Source organism: Sapajus apella, unplaced genomic scaffold, assembly GCF_009761245.1.
Source record: "Sapajus apella isolate SASKATOON/1434 unplaced genomic scaffold, GSC_monkey_1.0 scaffold43, whole genome shotgun sequence".
Taxonomy (NCBI): Eukaryota; Metazoa; Chordata; class Mammalia; order Primates; family Cebidae; genus Sapajus; species Sapajus apella.
Window position 1 is genome coordinate 13,844,934 of NW_022436983.1, and position 20,670 is coordinate 13,865,603.

Genomic DNA, 20,670 nt, shown 5'->3' on the forward strand with positions numbered 1-20,670 from the left:
AAAGATTTAACATATAACTTTATACATGATTTTTAGAACATGGCTATTGCCTAAACAAAGCAAGGTGGACATGCAGTAAGGTGAACATGCAGTTAAGGTTCTCTTCCACCGAGCCATTGAGCCTTCTCTTACCTGGCTCTATATTTCTAGATTTCTCATTTCAGAGAGTCCCACCCCTCGGTCTACTAGCAGCTTTCTTGTATCCTTTGAGGAGACCTTAGGAAGCACCATCATTTCACAGTTAAAGACAGTCCAGTCTTAGGCAAAATTTCACAAAGCCACTTAGGATTTTGTATCCAGTCAGTCATCACCAAACAGCACCCGCATCCCCAACCGTAAGCAAAGCAGGACAGGGACCAGGTGAAGTTTGAGGGCAACGTCTCTATTTTAGAAATGAGAGTGACTTCACATATGAAAAATGCCACTTGGCAATTCAAAGTGGAAAAACTTTTTTACATAAAAATTATCCCCTGACTCCCACCCCTTGGCTCTGAGTGTCGCATCTCCCACAGAGGTAAAGTTGTGCCATTTCCCCATGGCTTTAAACAAAGCAAAACAAAAACCACCAACCCCCCTCCCCATTCCTACACCGTACAGAGTCCCAGGCCTCTGGCCCCTCAGTCGGATTTCTCCTTCTCCTTCATGTGCAAGAAGACGATGCTGAAGATGAAGAGCCCCAGCATCATAGAGAAGGCGCTGGCGTAGTAGGGGTAGGCTGAAGGGATGAAGCGCTCGTACTGTGTGTGCTGGAGTGGCCGCACGGATACCTGCAGGAGGACAGAGGTGGCAGGCCCTGGCCGCTGCAGAGCCTGGGCAGGGCACATGCTAGCTGAAAACAGGGACTGTCACCTGTGCTTACCTGAGTGGAAGAGTACAGGTGTGTATAGCCTAGCCGATTGTAATCCACTTTAAACTGGAATACACCGTACACATCAGGCAACTTGAACTGAACACTGTATTTGCCACCTGCGGAAGAACCAATACGAATAGCCGGGAGGGTTTCCCAGAGCGTTTCCCAGTTGGGCCTCTGGAGATCAAGCGAGGCCCGGGGCAGTTTCCGGCAGCATCCTCGTGGAGGAGCTGCACTCACCTTTCTTCTTCAGGAAGGTCCTCACAAAAGGATCGATGCGGACGAATTCCAACTGAATGTCATCACCGTCAAAGGGGACCCATTTGCCATTTGAGAGCTGCTGGATCACGATGCTGTACTCCTGAGATAAAAGGCCAGGTTAGCCAGGGCTGGCCATGACTGGAGGCGTGCCACCACCTGCAGGCAGAGCTGCACTTAATTCCCACCCAGTGCGCACGGCAGGAATGCCCAGGAGTTCAGAAGACCTGCAGATGCCCCTGCTACCCAGCCCTGATCGGTAACCAGTCTTTCTCCTCAGCAAGGTTAATGCCCCTGACACAGCAGCTCTGCCTCTTCTTCACAGGCCCAGATTCCTTCGCACAGTATTCATGGCCCATCGAAGTCTGGACCCAGCCACCCTCCTGACTCAGAATGTGCCAGACACTTTCAAGCATTCATGTTTCCATATTCGCTTTCTCTCACCTAACAAACTCATCCTAATGACCTAACTGAAATGTTGTTTCTCTTGTAAATCCAACTTCCTGGGCCGAGTTAATCAGTGAAGCCCTTCCCACTGCTGCCACCTACAACAAATACACACACCTCTTCAGAAGTGCTCCCAATCAGTTTTCGTACCAGGCTCTGCATCTCACCTGGCCTGCTTAGGTGTAGGAATTAACTTATTCATCTTTATTTATGCCCTTTAGGCCAACACAGAAATATTCAGTAAGTACTTCTGAGCTGAGCTCCATCAGCTTGGCAGAACCCTGGGGCCCTCACACCCCAAGCACCTCTTACCACTAGGTCAGTGACAGTGTAGGCATTGGGTGGGGCTGTCTCGCCCACCCGATGATGGGACACAGGCCCCACACGGAGGACACCCTCCTCCTTGAACACCCAGCGGGAGAGGGCCACAGCTAGCTCATAGTTGCCTGTCTGGGAATACCTGCAGGAGGGAAACAGGAGAAGTCTGGGCACCAGAGCCACCTTCTTTCCAGTGGTGCCTGACGGGCAGGACACTAACGTCCACCATGACAGTGCCCTAGCGAAGTTCTGCCTGTAGGCCTTGGGCACCTAGGGACCCACGGTTAAAGGGAACACAGGAACAAATGAAAAGATATGGGGGCTGCTGCGCTGGGTGTCATTTGCACAACAAACACAATTTTCGAAAAGCAACAGTGGAGGTCAGGGGTTACGGACCTCAAGATAAGGCACTACTACTTTAGAAAACTGGAAGTGCCGGCCGGGCGTGGTGGCTCATGCCTGTAATTCCAGCACTTTGGGAGGCTGGGGCGGGCGGATCACAAGGTCAGGAGTTTGAGACCAGCCTGGCCCATATGATGAAACCCCGTGTCTACTAAAAATACAAAAAAATTAGCCAGGCATGGTGGTGGATACCTGTAATCTCAGCTACTTGGGAGGCTGAGGCAGAATCACCTGAACCCAGGAGGCAGAGGTTGCAGTGAGCCGAGATCACGTCACTGCACTCCAGCCTGGGCAACAGAGCAAGACTCTGTCTCAAAAAAAAAAGGGAAAAAGAAAATTGGAAGTGTCAATACCAGCAATATAGCAATAAAGTCCTGAAATAATCTGACAGCACCTGAAACACTCAGCCTCTGACACTTTTAGCTAAAAGCCTCCTCCAACCCCTTCTGAGTCCTCCCCATGTACACAGACCAAACCACCTAGATCCCCAGCCCCTAAGTCTCCCGGCAGTTACCTCTGGGAGCCGGGCGTGGCCTTCTGCACTGCTGAGTTGAAGAAGGTGTCGCTGAAGAAGTCAAGGGAGCCACTGAAGATGACTCGGGCATTGTTCCTGGCTTGAAGCCCAGCAATGAGGAGAGTGTTCTTCCCCACTGCATGCGGATACTGGGAACAGAACGAGGTTGTTACCCAAGAGGTTCCAAGTAAGGGAAGAGTTGCCGCGCCTCCTGAGCAAGAGGACAGCGGGCCAGACCAAAACAACCCTGGCCCTACCTGAAGGGGAGCCTGAGACCACAGGGCTTCTGCCCATGCCACACCCCACCAACCAGTCATTTCCTCTGCCTCAGCCAAATGTGCTGTTCTGTTTCATTCTTATTTTGAAGCCTCAAGGCTGTGAGGCCCTTACCTGGGTGATAGGCTTGTCTGGGAAGAAGGAGTAAGAGGTGGAAGAGCCCGTGAGGATGTCCAACACCAAAGGGTTATCAGGATCGGCCACCATCCTGTAGCAGGACAAGAGCAGCCCAGCACTGGCCCCAGGAACTGAGCCCAAGGACAGGGGATCCCCAAGCCAGTTCTTCCCAGGAATGAATCCTTTTTTCTTAACTGCCAACCACTTAGCTCTTGTCTTGCTAAAATGGAGTTTGACTTTTTTTTTTTTTTTGAGACAGATCTCACTGTGTCCCCAGGCTAGACTGCAGTGGCATGATCTTGACTCACTGTAACCTCTGCCTCCTGGGTTCATGCGATTCTCCTGCCTTGGCCTCCTGAGTAGCTCAAACTACAGGAACATACCACCACGCCTGGCTAATTTTTATTTTTAGTAGAGACAGGGTTTCACCATATTGGCAAGGCTGGTCTCCAACTCCTGACCTCAGGTGATCTGCCCGCCTCAGCATCCCAAAGTGCTGGGATTACAGGTGTGAGCCACCATGCCCGGCCAACTTTTTTTTTTTAAGAGAAGGTCTCACTATGTTGCCCAGGCTGGTCTCCCAACTCCTGGCGTCAAGTGATCCTCCTGCCTAGGCCTCCCAAAGTGCCGGGATTACAGGAGTGAGTCACTGCACTCGGCCTTGGCTTAATATAATAAATAAATCTCATTTATATACCCCCAAATAATTATAATTCTAGCTTGAATTCCCAAAAAAAAAAATTAAGTGACCCCTTCTTCCCCCAGGTTTCTGCTGGCCTCTCCCTACTCACGCACCCAACACCTCGAAAGAGGATGGGATTTAGAGATGATTTCCCCACGATGGTTGGGGCCTTCAGTAGGTTCTCAGTGTCAGCCACGATGAGCGTATGCTGCAAAGAGCAGGCAGAAAGCAGGGTGGTGAGGAAAAGGCTCCCCAAGCCAGGGAGTACCTGCTCACTCCCTCTTAGTTTTTGGCTAAGCCAAGTTTTGCCATATGTGTCTGAAACCTGGAAGGTGACAGCCTGCTTACCTGGCCGAGGTCTGAGATGTCATAGTTGTGATGGTCAATGACAGCCGTTTTCTCCTCGTCAAACTCGATCCCACACTCACTACCCAGCTCTCGCAGAGGGTCACCTGCACAGACCCAAAAGACACCTGGCTAAGCCCTTACAGGGGGCCTTGGGCCAAGTATCCTGGCTTCCTTGTGACTCCCTCTCTGCCAGTCAGCCCCAGTGCCCAGCAGCCCTAAATGGAGCCCTGGACAGCAGCATGCTATTCTGCCTCCAGGAGTCAGAATCTGAACTGATGTAACAGTTCCCTCACTGACTCGCAAGCTAAGGCCCACCCAGTCAATGCTAATTTGACAGCTTCTGTTTGTAAATCTCTCCAACTCCCTGGAAGAGTAGAAAGCACCAGAACCTCCCAGGTCGGACTCACCAATGTCTGAGCTGGCAGCTACCAGCACACTGCCTCCACCGTCAATAAAGGCACTGATGGTCTCCACGTTGATGTTGCCTCCAAAATCTGAAAGCAGGTACCAGACACAGTGACCCAGAGGTCTCCTCTCTCTGCTCCTCTGACACTGGCAGGGAGGGGACAGGAAGGGCAGAGCAGCCATGATCACTGGCAGAGAAGCACCCTTTGGAGGCCACAATAAGGAAGAGGCTTCCCACACCACATCCCAGAAAGGGCCATCCTCCCAGCGTGAAGACTCAAAATGATGGCTTAGACTTAGAAACTTCTGGAGGTTTGGAGAAAACAGTCAAACATCTACTAACACTGGTCAAGCAAGCTGTGTGTATTTCAAGTCACACAGGAAATATGCATTTGGGCATGTCGCACTGCCCATATTTCATGAAACAGCTTGGGTCAAGCTCATCACCTGTACCTTTCATGCTAGTGACATTGATGACTGGAGCCAGTTTCCAGAGCCTGTCAATTCCACTCCGTCTAAATGGTTTGAGGAAGAGCACTTCTGAATCTCCAGGTGATGCCATCACTCGACACCAGGACTCCCTGGTCTGGCATGAGTCCATTTTTCCCCTATGAATCCTACAGATTCTATCCTGACATCCACAACAGAGCCACCCAGTACACTGCTTTATAAAAAGTGATCACCAAAAGGGCTCATTAATTTGTAACATTTGTAACTGTGAGATCCTATCCTTTTTTGGTCAATTAATTGGGTCATGTGACTACTGCCATAAGCTTCTAAAACTAGCACTGGGTAGGGCTATTAAGGCTCCAGAGTCTCCCCGAAGGGTACTCTGATGTTGAACCTAAGGTCATGAAGGGAGTCTCAGTAATCCATTTACTCATTAAATAAGGAAATCCTGTGAGCCGAGAAGAAAAACAAAGTGGACAATGTGGGAGGGGAGCTCTCAGGCAAAGGTTGTTCAGGGAAGACCTGACAAGTGACATCTGAGATGTAAGCATGACCAGGCAGTCTGTGGGGTAAGAGGATTCCCAGCATAGCAAACACCAGGTGCAAAGTCCCCGAGGTGGGTGGACATGGTCACCAGCAAGGGGCCCAGGGCAGCTTAGCTAGAGAGACAGGAGTGAGCAGCAGGAGGCAAGCCCGGGTAAAGTGAGGGCACGGGCTGCACAGGGCCCTGCACCCCACACGAGGCTCTACCATGGGGAGCCACCAGAGGATTCCCAGCAGGATCCTGGCAGGATCTCATTCCTATTTTTCAAGGACGATCCTGGCGATGGGTTAGAGACTAGGGTTTGAGGGTAAGAGTGGCCGTGGTGATGGGTGAGAAGGCCACTGTGAAAATCTAGGCAGTGAAGAATGCTGAGCCAGCCTTGGAGCAGAAATGGAGGGAGGAGTGGCAGGCTTCCATGTCTTCTGATGGCGCAGCCGCAGGGCCTGCTGATGGTTCTACAGGGGCGTTAGAACGATGCCAAGGAGTCTGGCTGAACAAGCGGAATGATGGATGTAACAATTTACTGAGACTGGACACAGAAGTGTGTCATTAGACCCCCAGTAGCAGGTGGAAATGAGTCCATCAAATGACTTCGTAAAGATCTAAATATGAGAAGAGCCCTATTTTTGAGGGATAATCTTCAGCAGAAAATAAAAAGCGCCTTAAATGACCTTCAGGCATACTCAGAGACTCCTGTTTTTTCTACCTCTACCTCTCGTGCTACATTCAAAAAGCCATCTCTCCACTCTCCTTCGGAGAGGCCAGGCAGTCCTAGACATTCCAAAAGCAGCCTACGGCACAGTGCAGTGGTTTGCAATCTTGGGCGATTCCACCCCTCAGAGCAATGTCCGGAGACATTTCTTCACTGTCACAGTAACAGGGAGGTGGCTACTGGCATTAGTGGGTCGAGGCCCAGGACACTGCTGAACACGCTACAGTATGCAGGACAGCCTCACTGTAAAAAATCATCCAGTCTGAAACGTCAAGGATGCACCTGCTGAGAAACTTTTATAGAGTAGACAGAACACGGGCTTTGAAATTGAGACCACCTGGGGTTAAAACCAGGCAAATCCCGCAGGTACAGTGGCTCACGCCTGTAATTCCAACACTTTGGGAAGCTGATCACCTGAGGTTGGGAGTTTGAGACCAAGCCTGACCAACATGGAGAAACCCCGTCTCTACTAAAAATACAAAAAAAATTAGCCAAGCGTGGTGGCACATGCCTGTAATCCCAGCTACTTGGAGGCTGAGGCAGGAGAATCGCTTGAACCCCGGAAGCAGAGATTGCGGTGAGCTGAGATCACGCATTGCACTCCAACCTGGGCAACAAGAGCAAAACTCCATCTCAAAAAAAAAAAAACAACAAAAAAAAAACTAGGCAAATCCCTTCACTCTTCTGAACCTATTTCCCCATCTACAACAAGGATCTAGTTTCTCCCAGGTACAGAAAATGCGCTGAAGATTTCTTCCCTTGTAGCCATGACTGCCAGTGACCTGGGAGCCTTCCAATGCCAGTGAGGGCAAAGAAGTCACTGGGGCATGGAGAGGGCAGCCAGGCCAGCACTCACACACCTGACAGGGTGGTGATGATGGCAGTCACGGGACCAAAGCAGGGCCCTGGGAGCAGACACCAAACCCCACTGTGAACCCTACCCTGCAGCCTTTCCCCAGGAATGCCTGAGAGGATTTTCGCAGCAGCACCTTCCGAAGTGTGGAACCCACTCCACTAGAGGCAGAAAAAGTGGCAACAGCAATGCGGGAACCGGGCTTTAAATAACCTTGAATCTCAGAGAGAGTTACTCTCCTTCCTTATTTTTCAAGCTTTCTCCATCAAAGAGAATGTCTTAGTTTGATACTAGATGTTAGAACTTCTAATGCTTGCTAATCTCCTTTTTCAAGAGGGAATCTCAGGTTCAAAGCCTTCAGCAGGCAGCAGTATCTGGCTAGAACTTAAGGGTGTTGTTTTTATTCTATTTATAGTTACCTTCTACGTACATCGAGTGACGACACTGGATTTCCATTTTCAGTAGTGATTCTGGGTTCACTATTGGTTCCCTTTTAAAATGACATTTTTAGTTTTTCGGTTTCTATTTTTTTTGAGACAGGGTCTTGCTCTGCCACCCAGGCTGGAGTGCAGTTGGCATGATCTCAGCTCACTGCAGCCTTGACCACCAGGGCTCAGCAATCCTCCCACCTCAGCTTCCCCAGAAGCTGGGACTACAGGCATGCACCACCACGCCTGGCTAATTTTCTTCACTTTTTGTACAGACGAGGTTTCACTATGTTGCCCAGGCTGGTCTCAAACTCCTGGACTCAAGCAATTCTTCTGCCTTGGCCTCCCAAAGTGATGGGATTACAGGGATAAGCTATTGTACCTAGCCTTTTTTTTTTTTTTTTTAAAGCAGGTCAATTTGAAGACAAATATTAGGTAGTTATTAGCACAGGAGATATATAATATGGTAAAAATCATGAAGGACGTGTGCAAATGACTAAAGTTTGGGAAACACTGTTTTACCCTCTCTGCCGTTTCTCACACCAACAGTATCCTCTGTCAGCCCTCTCCCGATCAGTCTCATTCACTGCTGTTTTCCTTCCAACCTATACGAGCCGACAGTGCCTCCACTTCATCTTACACCCTGGCACAGGGTTTGGTAACTCATTTCAAGCCTTTATTTTTATTTCCTCAAAAACAGACTGAAAGAATTCCTCAAGGGCAGACTCCCTGTCCTTAAGGTCTCACTCAGTCCACTGTATGGTATCTATTTCAAAGTTTCAAACACAGTAAAAACTTGGCAAACACCAGTTACTGCACTGAAGGCTCCATTCACCTGCCCAGTCATCTGAAGCTTTCAACTTGTACCAATTTGGGGTGACATCTACCTAACTACTCCTGCCTTCAAAAAGCCAATTCCAAAAGCACATGTTGCAAGGGAGTTGGGAGTAACACAGTTAAGTGACAGCAACCTAGGAAAATACTTCAGGGATTTAGCAAACCGAATCTCACGTGAACTACGGAGAATAAAGAAGCCGCATCCCAGTTATTCAGGAGGCTGAGGAGAGAGGACTTGAGCCTGGGAGATGGAGGCTGCAGTGAGCCATGATCACACCATTGCACTCGGCCTGAAGAGTGCAATGACGCTATCTCAAAAAAAAAAAAAAAAAATGCTGGGCACAGTGGCTCACACCTGTAATCCGTAATCCCAACACTTTGGGAGGCAGAGGCGTGGATCACAAGGTCAGGAGTTCAAGACCAGCCTGGCCAAGATGGTGAAACCTCATCTCTACTGAAAATACAAAAAAAATTAGCCAGGTGTGGTGGCAGGCACCTGTAATCCCAGCTACTCAGGAGGCTGAGGCACAGAATGGCTTGAACCCAGGAGGCGGAGGTTGCAGTGAGCTGAGATCGTGCCACTGCACTCCAGCCTGGGCAACAGAGAGAGACTCTGTCTCAAAAAAGAAAAAAAAAAGGGCACCAATGAAGAACTTCCTAAGCTTCATCAACTGAAGGGAGGAAGGTGGTTCTGTCTTACCCAGACAAGGAAAACTTGTGTCTTTTGAGAAAAAGATAAACTGAAGCGAATAAAGAAGAGAATGACTAATATGTTCATCAAAAAAGTATGGCCAAAGAGAAATGGCCAAAGAAGCTGGGGATGTTCAGTCTGGAGGAGAAACAACCAAACAAGCTATGATTATTTGAAGGCTATGCCTCCAAGCCGGACAAGCATTAGATTTTTTTATCTAAGGTGCTGGAGAGCATAAGAATAAAATAAAACAAGAGACAATATTTGTTTAATATAAGAACTTCTTAACAGAATTGTACAGTGGTGGATTGGATTGCCTCATAAAACAGGAATACTCAAGTATAAACTGGATAATCTGGCCAAGATATTCATTCTGTTGAATAGCCCTCTTCCAGGCTGCTGGATGCATCTACCCAGCTTCAAATGGGAGGAGGGATGGGGTGGTAGATAATTGCTAAGCCTCTTTTTTCAGCCCGAGACTATGAATCTATATGAATTTTTAAGATCAACTGCCACAATGCACAATGCTTCTTTATAGCAATCCATATTAATAACAGGCCATTTCCTTTTTCCACCCAGGCAAACCCAACCCAGGAGCTTTCCATCTTTCTATCAGGCCCTTTACAGAGTAAACTCCCTTCTCAGTAGAGCAGCAGGGCCCTGGGTTCCATGGTCTACAGCAACACTTAACCCCACAATCCTTAGCTGTGTCTTTTAGAAAGATGTCCCCTACTGGGCTCAGGTCAGAAATTAACATTTTCCTCTTCTCTGGTAGCAGCGCTCAGGAGTGGCAACCCATCCTATGACCCAGGACATGCCAAGAACCAGAAGAAAGCAACCCATCAGTCCCAGGTCTCGAATCCCAGTGCTAGGTGCGACGTGGAGCCCTTACCTTCTACCGAGGGGGAGAAAATGATGAGATTGTCATAGAGGAATTCCCCATACTTAATGAGAGAGAGGCTGGGGTCATCAGCGGTCTTGAATGTGAGCTCAAAGCCCCGGTCTGGACAAGAAAAACACAGGTAGTTGAGGAAGATTGGATGCGAAGGGAAACCCCTGCTGCAGACATCGCGGACCCGCACCCCAAGCGGCAGGCCAGACCTGGGCGACCTGCTCCCGGAAAGGGAGTGGGAGGGAGAGTGGTCAATGCCCTCGATGCCGTTCCAACCCCAGGCCCCCACACGCCGCCCCCTCGGACCCCGCTCTCACCCTTCAGACTCCGGAAGAAAAGCGAATGAGTCTCCCGCAGGTTGAGGTTGTCCAGCAGCACTAAGGTGCGGGGTCCGCTAGCGCAAACTGCGCCAAGCAACGGCAGCAGCAGCCAAAAGTGGGCCCAAGCCCGGGCCGCGGTGCTGGGCTCCATCTTCCTCCTCCTGCCAAAGAACCCAGCACCTGGACACCGGAAGTACCCCGTCTACGGTAGCCCAATCGCGGCTCGTGGCCGTGGAGCACCACCCGGAAGTGATAGGCATACGACGGAGCTGGGCCTCCAGAGCCGGAGCTTTGATAGTAGGGAGCAGAGAGCACCACCGGAAGTGTCCTGGTGGGTGGCGGATACCTTGAACCGTATTGGTGGGAGTGGATCAAGGCCCCGCCTCCCTAAAGAAAAGGCTCAATCCTAGAGAGACAGCTCTGCAGCCTCGGCCAATCAACGAGGTCGAGCGCCCTTTGGGACGCCCAGGCCGGCCTCCCGCCCCTAGTCCGGAGCCCGCTTCCGGCTGAAGTGTGTCTTCCCTAGGCTTGATCGTCGCGTCCTGGACAGGGGGTGGAGCCATCTCCTCGCTGGCGGGATCTTCGCTGGGCCTGGGAAGGCTCGGGGCCAGAAACTGGGCCTCACCCCCACCATCTCTAGGGAGGAGGGGTTGGAAGAATAAGATCAGGGCCAGGGCACTTGGAGCCTCGTCCCTGCCGCTCGCGGCTCCAGGGGCCATGGCACGGATGGGCCTGCCCGGTCCTGCCCAGCTCGGTGGCCCACGCTGGAGACTGTGGATGGGCAGTGGACTGGCCTAGCAATGGTTCAATTTCCAAGCTGCATCCCTCACTAGCTGTTACTCGGGCATTGCACTTCTCTCCAGGACGGTTTCCCTGGCTGTAAACAGGGCTAAGGACGAGGTTCAGCTCCGCTGCATATCTGTATGCCTTAGGAACAGCCATCTAATTATCTCACCTCTGGGCTCTTGGGAGGAACAAGGCAGATTTTGAAGCACTTAGCGCCGGGCCAGACTGAACATCCATCCAGTAACCTGGGCTCTCACCTCTTTACGTTAATACAGAAGCCACCCCGGTCACCTCAGAGCTGCCTTTGTCCACCAAGGGTCTAAGTAAAAACTACCACACGCAGCTTCAAGGCTTCCACTGTCCTCTGTGTCCCAACCACAATCCTCAGGCCAATGGTGACAGCAATTGTAGAGAGAAGGTAGCAGTTCCTTTCTGACACGTGTCCACCAACCCAAGAATGGGGCAAAAATCAAAACCTCCCTCCATGCATCTTCTTAACTACTCGACTTGCTCTCCATTCCCACTGGCTCCACCCCAAGTTAAGCCTCTGGCCCCTGGCTCCTGCACCCTAATACCTGCTCCCAAGACTAGCCCTTCCACCCTCGACACAGTACCACATCCACCCACCTCTAATTCAGAGCCAATGGTGTTAAACTTTTTAGGAGTCTGTCACAGCTCAGGGATACCCCAGGGCTCTTCGCTCTCAGGTCTCCACCTCCACTCATCTCAGCAGCCTCATCCCCTCTCAGTCCTTGCTCAGGGCTTCCATGGAACAGGAATGGCCCAGCCTTTAACACCCTGAGTTCCACACCTCCTGCCTTTTGCTTTGCAGTGCTCTCCACCAGGAGCGCCCTCCTTACACCCCCATCTTAAACCTCTGAACAGCTGTGCTCCAGCCTGGGCAACAGAGCGAGACTCTCTCAAAAAAATAATAATTTTTTAAAGTCCTGATCTCACCTGCTCTGACTCAGGACGCACTGCCGCCTGCCTCTGGCTAGACATCTCTATGGTTGTCCAAGCACCCCCACCCCAGCTTCTCAAGAGTGTGAGCTCCTTGGCCCAGGCATATGGCTTGTGGAAACTGATACGAAATAGGGAGGAGGAAGACTAACACAGAGACCTGCTATGCCCCAGGAGCTTTACATCCTATCTCATTAATCTTCACATTAACCCTATGAGGCGAGCGTTATCCCCATTTCACAGATGAGGCTCAGAGTGAAATGAGGTTCCAGGACTGTGCCAAAGGCCAAGCCTTTTCCCTTAGATAGTGGGGTGCCCCCACAGGACAGGCCTGGGATACTGTGGGCAAGGGGAGGGCTGTGTCCTAGGTAGCCCCCTATGTGGGCACAAACAGGGTGGCCTGATTTCATTTCTGGTTATGTCAGGACACCCAGTCCCAGCACAGCCCCCAGGACTGTCAAAACCTGGGCCCTTTTCTGACCTCAGGGAGACATGGCCCTATTTTCCACAGCGAGGGGTCTGCTTTCCTGGGTCACAGATCCTTCGAGAATCTAATGAAAATCCAGAAACTCTTCCCAGAAGAATGTACTCACAATTGCAGGGAGCTGCAGAAACCCTGGAGGTCCCAGGCAAAGGACCCTTGTTCCAGAAAGAGCTTCCCTGGGGCAGCCAGGCCACAATGGCAGGGAGGGGCCCCAAGTGACACTGTCAGAGGGTAAGAGAAGGGGAGCTTGTCTTAAAAGCAGTTTATTGGTCAGTTTAATGTGGAGTCGCCTTCCCTGGGCCACAGTCCAGCCAGGGGTGGGCAGTGCAGGAAGAGCTGCTGTGGGACCCCTGTGCCACCCCACGGGGCGAGGCAGTTCTCAGGAAGTGGGGACGGTCAGACAGAGGCACAGTTCCTTCCCAGCTGATACTGAGCTTCCTTCACATGGCAGTTGCTGCCCACTGCATCAGGGCTGGTGAAGGCCATGAAGCAGCTCCGAGGCTTTGAGGCAAAGGCCAACACTGGTGGGCATGGGTGGTGGGCTCAGTGGCAGGTGAGCAGACAGAAACACTGACATGGTGCAGGCCTCTCTAAGGAGGACAGTCCAGCCTCCAAGGGGCTCCTGCCCCAGGCACAGGTGGGCTCTCTGGGGAACAGGGAAGGCAATGTGTCTTCCCAGGGCTAAGGGAGCCCTCGGGCCCCAGAGCACTGTGTGGGGGGTCGGGGGGAGGCCTGGCTGGGGCTGCCCTGGGAGGGCCTGGCAGTCTCTAGAAGCCTATAAGGCAGGCAACGGCGGGCAGCTGTGCTCACAGAGGCTCACTGCCAAAGTTGTTTTTGCTTTTCTTACGCTTGGCCTTGGTGAAAGGGATGTCGAGGGACTCGAGGCGAAAGGGCCGGGGCTGGGGCATTTCAGGGGCCTGAGTAGGGGGGATGGCAGGGTTGTTGCTGAGTGGGCAGCCGAGGCCTGGTGGCGAGTTGTGATATGCTGTGGAGAAGAGGGGCAGAGGTGCTGGTAAGTCAGGAGAGCGGGGATGGAGAGAAAACGCCCCAGTGGGGAGGGTGGGGAGCCTGGCCCGCCCCACTCCCTCCCTCCTGCCCAGCAGCTGGGACTCCAGGCTCTGCGAAGCTGCTCTGGCTGAGGTCTGACACCAAGCAACTATGTTGGCATCCAAAGGGGCTGGGCTGGGAGTTGGGGCTTCCCAAAGCCTGATCTCAAGCCAGGCAAGCCTGGGTTCAAAGCCCAGCTCCACTGCTTCCTATTACCTCAGAGAAGCTGCTTCATCTCTGAGCCTCAGTTTCCTCATCTGCTACATGGGCACAATTAATCCTATTTAATTAGGCATTCAATTAGGCACTCAATTAATCCTATTTCTACTCCGCCCCCCATTCCTCAACTCTACCCATTCTATCTCCTAAATAACCTCAATATATGGAACTAAAATTTACTCTTTTTTTGAGACAAAGTCTCACTGTCACCCAGGCTGGAGTGCAGTGGCACAGTCTCAGGTCACTGCAACCTCTGCCTCCTGGGTTCAAGCTATTCTCCTGCCTCAGCCTCCCAAGTAGCTGGGACTACAGGCACGTGCCACTACAGACTGGCTAATTTTGTATTTTTAGTAGAGACAGGGTTTCCCCATGTTGGCCAGGCTGGTCTTGAACTCCTGGCCTCAAGTGATCCACCCGCCTCAGCTTGTCAAAGTGCTGGGATTATAGCCATCAGCTACCTTGCCTGACCAAGATTTGCTTTTTATTGCTATTTTATTGGAAGCTCTGTGGGCTTTGCTTTCAGTTTAAAAGCACAGAAAATGAAGTAATGCTTAAGTTTTAAAAGCGTGTTTTGCATTTATGGCCCTTGATAAGTGAAGTCAGTCTTCATGTGGAAGAAGTCACAATGCTGGTGTGTGACTTGCCAGGAAGCTGGCGTGTAACTAGTGAGAACTAAACCCAGGCATCCCCAGCCAGGCCCCTGAGCCATGCACTGAGTGCCAGGGGAGACAGGGGTGGAGCAAAGAGGAGACTCTGTATTGAACACCAGGCCCCGGGCTGGGCGTTTCTGCACCTCGTCTCACCTAATCCTGAGAAGCTGGTGTTACCCTCCTCATTTTGTAGCTAAGGAAACTGAGGCTCCGAGAGGGAAAGGAATTTCTGAACCCAGGTCTGACTTCCAAACCACCCCCTTCATGCCTCTCCCACCTATGTGGAGAGGGTGGGGGCAGGGGAGGGGCTGTCCCCTCACTGTCCCTTCAGTGAATGAGGGATACTCACTGAGGCTCTTCCTGGCGTCCGTGTTGAGGATCTGGCTGGCCCGCTTAGACCGGAAGTAGTTGCTGGCGATGTTTTCACTGTTGCTCCGACTGAGCATGAGTCTGTAGCGGTCCTCCTCCTGCTGAGATGCAGATGCCCACGGTCACCCCCCTCGTTTGTGCCCCTGGCACAGGGCTCAGCAGCCTCTGGCATCCTGGGGCAGTGGGGGCTACCCCAAGCCGCCTCCAGGTTGTCACAGGGCTGGAGCAGGCTCTGCCCACTCTGGTGCATCCCACACCATAGACCCTGGACTCATGGGTGGGATCCCAGGCCGCTCTGGCCGGGGAGTCACAGTCTGTAGCCAAGCCTGCACCTGACCCCCCCTTCCTTGAGATGGGAAGGGCCTTATTCCATCCTACAAAGCTCAAAACAGGGTGTCCTGCCAGTTCCCACAGGGGCCAGGGTGATGCACAAACCCCAAATCTATCACGACGTGCTCATAGAACAGGCAATACGATACGTTCCTTGGCTCCCAGGTGCATTTGTGATCATCAGAACTGGAATCCTAATCTTTTTATCACCAAGGGCTATTATTTTTCACCACTATCATGGAACTTGTTTTCTTCAGTCTAAATCTCCTTTTTCAGGGAATTGTCCTCCCACTTGATGGTTCCAGTGGAGTGAGCATTCATAGTACCCAATACTATGTGGGACTCCCAGCCGCTTGCTACACAGCTGGACATGTGACCCAGACTGCACCAATCACAGAACCACATCTTCCTAAACACAGTAATTGGTCCAAGAGTAGGCCCATGACCCAGGCAGAGCCAATCGGAATCTCTCCCCAAGCTGTAGTTTAAGGATTCTTTAAGACAATGGTCTGCAACCCCAGGCCATGGACTGGTACCAGTCCATGGCCTGTTAGGAACTGGGCTGCACAGCAGGAAGTGAGCAACAGGTGAGCAAGTGAAGCTTTGTCTGTATTTACAGCTGCTCCCCATCACTCCAGTTATTGCCTGAGCTCTGCCTCCTGTCAGATCAGCAGCGGCATCAGATTCTCAGAGGAGCGGGAACCCTATTATGAACGTGCATGTGAGGAACCCAGGTTGCATGCTCCTTATGAGAATCTAATGCCTGATCATGTCACTGCCTCCCATCACCCCAAGATGGGGCCATCTAGTTGCAGAAAAACACAGAGCTCCCACTGATTCTACATTATGGTGAGTTGTATCATTATTTCATTTCATATTACAATGTAATACTAATAGAAATGAAGTCCACATTAAATGTAATGCACTTGAATCATCCTCAAACTATCCGACCCCCTAGCTGTCCCAGTCTGTGGGAAAATTGTCTTCCACGAAACTGGTCCCTGGTGCCAAAACGACTGGGGACAGTTGCTTTAACAAACCAGGCCTCTCTTCCTTTTGGATCACCAATCGCTAGCAGCCATCCTCCCAGCCATATGGAGAAAGCCTGCAGCTAGCATACCAAGGGAAGAAGGAACAAGAGGTGAAGACAGACACAGACCCCAACTGTTTCAGCCCCTAGATCCAGCCATGCCTGAAACTGGTCCATTTACATGAACTAAAAAATTCCCTATTTTTCTCACGATTGTTTGCTTTGGCATCTCCCTATCACTTGGAGCTGAAAGCATTCTGACATAACCTCTTTGTGGTCCCAAATTAAGAATGTCTTTTTTCCTGGCAGCAACTTGCCCTTTTTTGAGAAGCTGCCAGTCAAACTTTAGACCAGCATGAGTGGCCCCTTGCAGCCTGAGTTGCTCAGCCAGAGATGTTTGGTTGGAATTCATTGGCCTAGGAGTGGCCTTATCATAACTATAAAGGTATATTCTACGGGGGTTTTCTGAAATGTTTGTAATGGCTTAAGGTAGAATCAACTAATTATGGCAAACAGACCAAATCTGGCCTGCAGACTGTTTTTGTAAATAAAGTTTTATTGAAACACCATTCATTTGTGTATTACCTGGGGCTGTTTTGTGCTACAGTGGCAGAGTTGAGTGGCTGTGACAGAAACCATGTGGTTCACAAAGCCCAAAATATTTAGGGTCAGGTCCTTTGGAGAAAAAGTTTGCTGACCCCTTGTTTTGAACAAAACTCTGAGTTTCTCTATTAACTTAGCTTGTAGCTACTGTCCCCAGCAGCTGCCAGAGGCCCTGACACAAGGACACCAGCAGGGGGTCCAGCTGCCTGGGTCCCTCTCTGGTGGCTCTGCCTACCCTGAGGCTCTGTAAATAACAACTTTCACATCATTGTTCATGGGCTTGTGTCGTGGAAGCTGTGCCTGCAATCCAGCCCTTGATGACCAGGCCATGCCAAGTGGACCCCTGCTGGTGCCCTTCTGTCGAAGCCTTTTGTGGCTGCTGGGGACAGCAGCTCCCAGCTAAGTTAACAAATTAGAAGAGTTTCCCTGAAAATACCTCTGCTTGGCTGGGCACAGTGGCTCATGCCTATAATCCCAATACTTTGGGAGTCCAAGGCAGGCAGATCATGAGGCCAGGAGTTTGAGACCAGCCTGGCCAATGTAGTAAAACCCTGTTTCTACTAAAAATACAGAAATTAGTCAGGCATGGAGGCGGGTGCCTGTAATCTCAGCTACTCAGAAGGCTGAGGCACGAGAACCACTTGAACCCAGGAGGTGAAGGTTGCAGTGAGCCAAGATCATGCCACTGCACTCCAGACTGGGTGATGAAGTGAAACCCTGTCTCCAAAAATAAAAAAAGAAAACACCCCTGCTTTAATAACATGCATTTCTGTTGCACCACAAAATATAGGAGACAGGTTCTTGCCACTGCGCTTAGAAAAAGAAAAAAAAAGAATATGAGAGAGAGGAAAATAAAGTGACAGGAATCTCAATTACTGCTTCATGAACCCTCTGAGGACCCCTTTGGTCTGAGGATACCAGCTGGGGCCCAGGAAACCGGAATGTGCTGCTTGTCCTCTGGGTTTGAGGCTGAAGCCTCTGTCCTTCACCGGCAAGATGGGCCACCCGGAACGGTCTTTATGACTGTGAGTGCCTTTGAATCAGCGCCAGAGGGGGTTGAGGGTCTAGGTGCCAATGGAGGGACATGAAAAGGATCCAGCCTTGGCCCCTTCTTTAATCCTTAGGTGGGAGGAAAGTAGAAGACCAGCTCTCTGCAGTAGTGCTGACCCATGGCACTGCAGGCAAAGCCCTCCCATCCCCAACGCCACACTCCCTCTCCCAGGGTCCTCACCATGTTCTGCTCGCTGTTGTCTGCTGCAGAGGTTTTGTGGGCTGGTTTATTCTGTGGCCCAGTTGAAACTGCTATGAGAAAACAAAAGCTGAAGTCACTGCTGCCTGGTGCGAGGCCCAGAAGAGGGCAGGGGTGGAGGTGGGGGTCAGGCCTGGCTCAAGCTTCAACAGGGAGGACACTTCCCAGCCCAAGCCAAGGGAGGATTTTAAGAAACAGCAAGAGGGGCTCAGATACCGGAGAAGCCTCCAGGCAAGACAGCAGGCGAGGGACTTGGAAGCCCGTGGCAAGGGTGGAGACAGACAGGAAGGCTGCTACATCCCAGAGCATATGGGAAATGGAGCAGGCTGGGGTCTCAGCAGGGAGGGTGTCAATGCCATCTATAAACATCCAAGATTTTGGACCTGGATGAACACTCTGACCAAGAGGGAGGACTCCTGGCTGGCACTGTGGGCTCCCCACATGGGCAGACCCAGCTCCGTGGCTGGAGAAAGCCACAGCATGCCTGGCTTTACTCTGAGACTCATCAGAAGTGAGAAGGCCTTCAGGGTCATCTTATCCAATCCATTCTTTGTAAAGAAGCCCAGAGAGGGACAGTGATCTTTGTAAGGTCACACAGGAGGTCAGCAGAAAGAGTGGAAGTTGAACCAGGCATAAAACTCTGAACTGTGGGTTTCGACCAATGGTCCTCCCACTCACTGCTGTGACCGTGACTCTGGACCCTCTGAGATTGCGTCCTCATATGTGAAATGGGTAGAAAACCTTACAACAGTCCTTCTCAGGGCTGTTGTACGGATGAAGCAGTGACCATGCTGATTAGGGTAATGCCAACATAGTAAGCACTCACTATGTGCCAGGCACTGCTCTAAGGGTTTTATGTGTATTAATACACTTCTGGGTTTTGGGGGGGTGGTTATTTGTTTTGAGACAGGGTCTCACTTTGTCACCCAAGCTGGAGTGCAGGGGCACGATCTTTGCTCACTGCAGCCTTGACTTCCTGAGCTCAAGCGATCCTCCGGCCTCAGTCCCCCAAGTAGCTGGGACTACAGGTATGCACCACCATGCCTGTCTAAATTTTTGAGACAGAGTCTCACTCTGTTGCCCAGGCTGGAGTACAATGGCACAATCTGGGCTCACTGTAACCTCCGCCTCCCGGCTTCAAGCGATTCTTCTGCCTCAGCTTCCCAAGTGATTGGGATTACAGGCGCCCACCACCACGCCCGGCTAATTTCTATATTTTTAGTAGAGACTGGGTTTCACCACATTAGACGTCTGGCTAATTTTTGTATTCTTTTTTAAAAACAGGGTTTCACCATGTTGGCCAGGCTGGTCTCAAACTCCTAGATTCAAGTGATCCACCAGCTTCAGCCTCCCAAAGTGATTACAGGCATGAGCCACTGCACCTGGCCTATTAACACATTCCAAGCCTCACAGCAACTTTAAGAGAGGTGCTGTTATTCACCCCCATTTCATGGATGAGGACACCAAGTCCCAAAAAGGTCACATAGGAAATGGTGCTGCCAGAATTCCAACCCACATCTGTCTGCCTCCAGAACACACTGCTTTCTCAGAGTCCTGATGTGTCAGCTACCCAGAGTCACGTGTCTGCTATACCCACAGACTGCAAGGAGAGGCCCACACTCCCTGCCAGTCTGCAGGATGGTGAACTGTGAAGGAGGGTGGGGAGGGCAAGGGCCAGCCAAGCTCCTGACCTACTGGGAGGCTGGTTTTGATGACAGCGGGCTGTGGGATCTTCCAGAAGCCGTTATCTTCATCCCAGCAGGACTCACGCCGAATCTTCTCAAGGTTGCTGTAGTTACAGTCCCTGCGAATCAGGGGCTGCACCTGCTCCAGCAGCTGCTGCAAGAGCATGGAGTCACGCTCCTGCCGGCGGATGGTGGCCAAGTAATCGATCTTCTCCAGCTGAAACTCGGACTGCAGGTCCTTGATCTCCACCTCTGCGGCCCGAAGCTGAAAACAAAGGACGACAAGCAGTGAGCAGGGAAAGATACCTCCCCTTCCGTCTAACCACCCTGTCCACTCACTGTCCCGCTGACAGCCAAGCATCGTCTGTTCATTGGCCTGATTCAGCCATCCATTCTCATCCCCACCATCCATCCATCCACCTTCTCTCACACCCACCCATCCTTCCAGCCGTGCAATCACCCTGCTGCTTCTCCACCCAGCCTTTAAATGAACACCTAATTGTGTCCCCCCAGCCCTGCAAAATGTAGGGGAAAAGTTGATCAGCAACTCCAACAGCCAGCTCTCAGTCACTACCCACGTTGTACATTTTATTCTGGCGACTTTGAGAAGTCCCCACATCCAACATCACAGTTCTAAAGGAACTCACAGAATTGCACAAGTGACTTCTCTAAGGAGGGCAACAGGCCCAAATGCTCTGACCCGATGATCCTCACTCTCCCACTGCCACAGCCCTGTGTTATGTTGTGACAAACACTGGACCTAAGAGTAAGACCCACCTTGATCTGATCAAGGGTTCCAGATTCCTTTGGTCTCCTGCTCAAGTCTGCCAGACTGGTCCCCTGGTCCCTCCTGAGCACAGGTGACTGCCAGCCCCAGCTGGAACCACGCTCTCTCTGAGCCCCACCGAGACACC

General features: G+C 51.3%; 2 protein-coding genes across 2 annotated transcripts in view; both read right to left on the reverse strand.

The window, feature by feature from the left end:
* Nucleotides 1-361: 361 nt before the first annotated feature.
* Nucleotides 362-10,683, reverse strand: DDOST (dolichyl-diphosphooligosaccharide--protein glycosyltransferase non-catalytic subunit). The gene is made up of 11 exons (XM_032301170.1): nucleotides 10,342-10,683; nucleotides 10,025-10,135; nucleotides 4,620-4,706; nucleotides 4,213-4,316; nucleotides 3,978-4,072; nucleotides 3,180-3,273; nucleotides 2,790-2,938; nucleotides 1,868-2,015; nucleotides 1,091-1,211; nucleotides 860-966; nucleotides 362-767 (listed from the first exon to the last, which is right to left on the reverse strand). Exons 1-11 carry the CDS (start codon nucleotides 10,493-10,495, stop codon nucleotides 618-620), a joined length of 1,320 nt encoding a protein of 439 aa, XP_032157061.1. The 5' UTR covers nucleotides 10,496-10,683; the 3' UTR covers nucleotides 362-617.
* Nucleotides 10,684-12,812: 2,129 nt separating this feature from the next.
* The window catches only part of KIF17 (kinesin family member 17), a 52,060-nt gene continuing 44,202 nt past the window's right edge, over nucleotides 12,813-20,670 (reverse strand). The window contains exons 6-10 of the mRNA XM_032301212.1: nucleotides 20,471-20,516; nucleotides 19,763-20,102; nucleotides 18,054-18,124; nucleotides 14,840-14,957; nucleotides 12,813-13,559 (exon numbers count right to left, since the gene is read on the reverse strand). Coding sequence (XP_032157103.1) covers nucleotides 13,381-13,559; nucleotides 14,840-14,957; nucleotides 18,054-18,124; nucleotides 19,763-20,102; nucleotides 20,471-20,516 — 754 coding nt within the window. The 3' untranslated portion in view covers nucleotides 12,813-13,380. The remainder of the gene's footprint in view (nucleotides 13,560-14,839; nucleotides 14,958-18,053; nucleotides 18,125-19,762; nucleotides 20,103-20,470; nucleotides 20,517-20,670) is intronic.

Coding starts and splice junctions, on each gene's coding strand:
- DDOST (XM_032301170.1), bottom strand. CDS start 10,495: ATGGAGCCCAGCACCGCGGCCCGGGCTTGGGCCCACTTTTGGCTGCTG. Junction 10,136..10,341: donor TTTCTTCCGGAGTCTGAAGG/GTGAGAGCGGGG, acceptor TTTCTTGTCCAG/ACCGGGGCTTTGAGCTCACA. Junction 768..859: donor ACCTGTACTCTTCCACTCAG/GTAAGCACAGGT, acceptor GTCCTCCTGCAG/GTATCCGTGCGGCCACTCCA.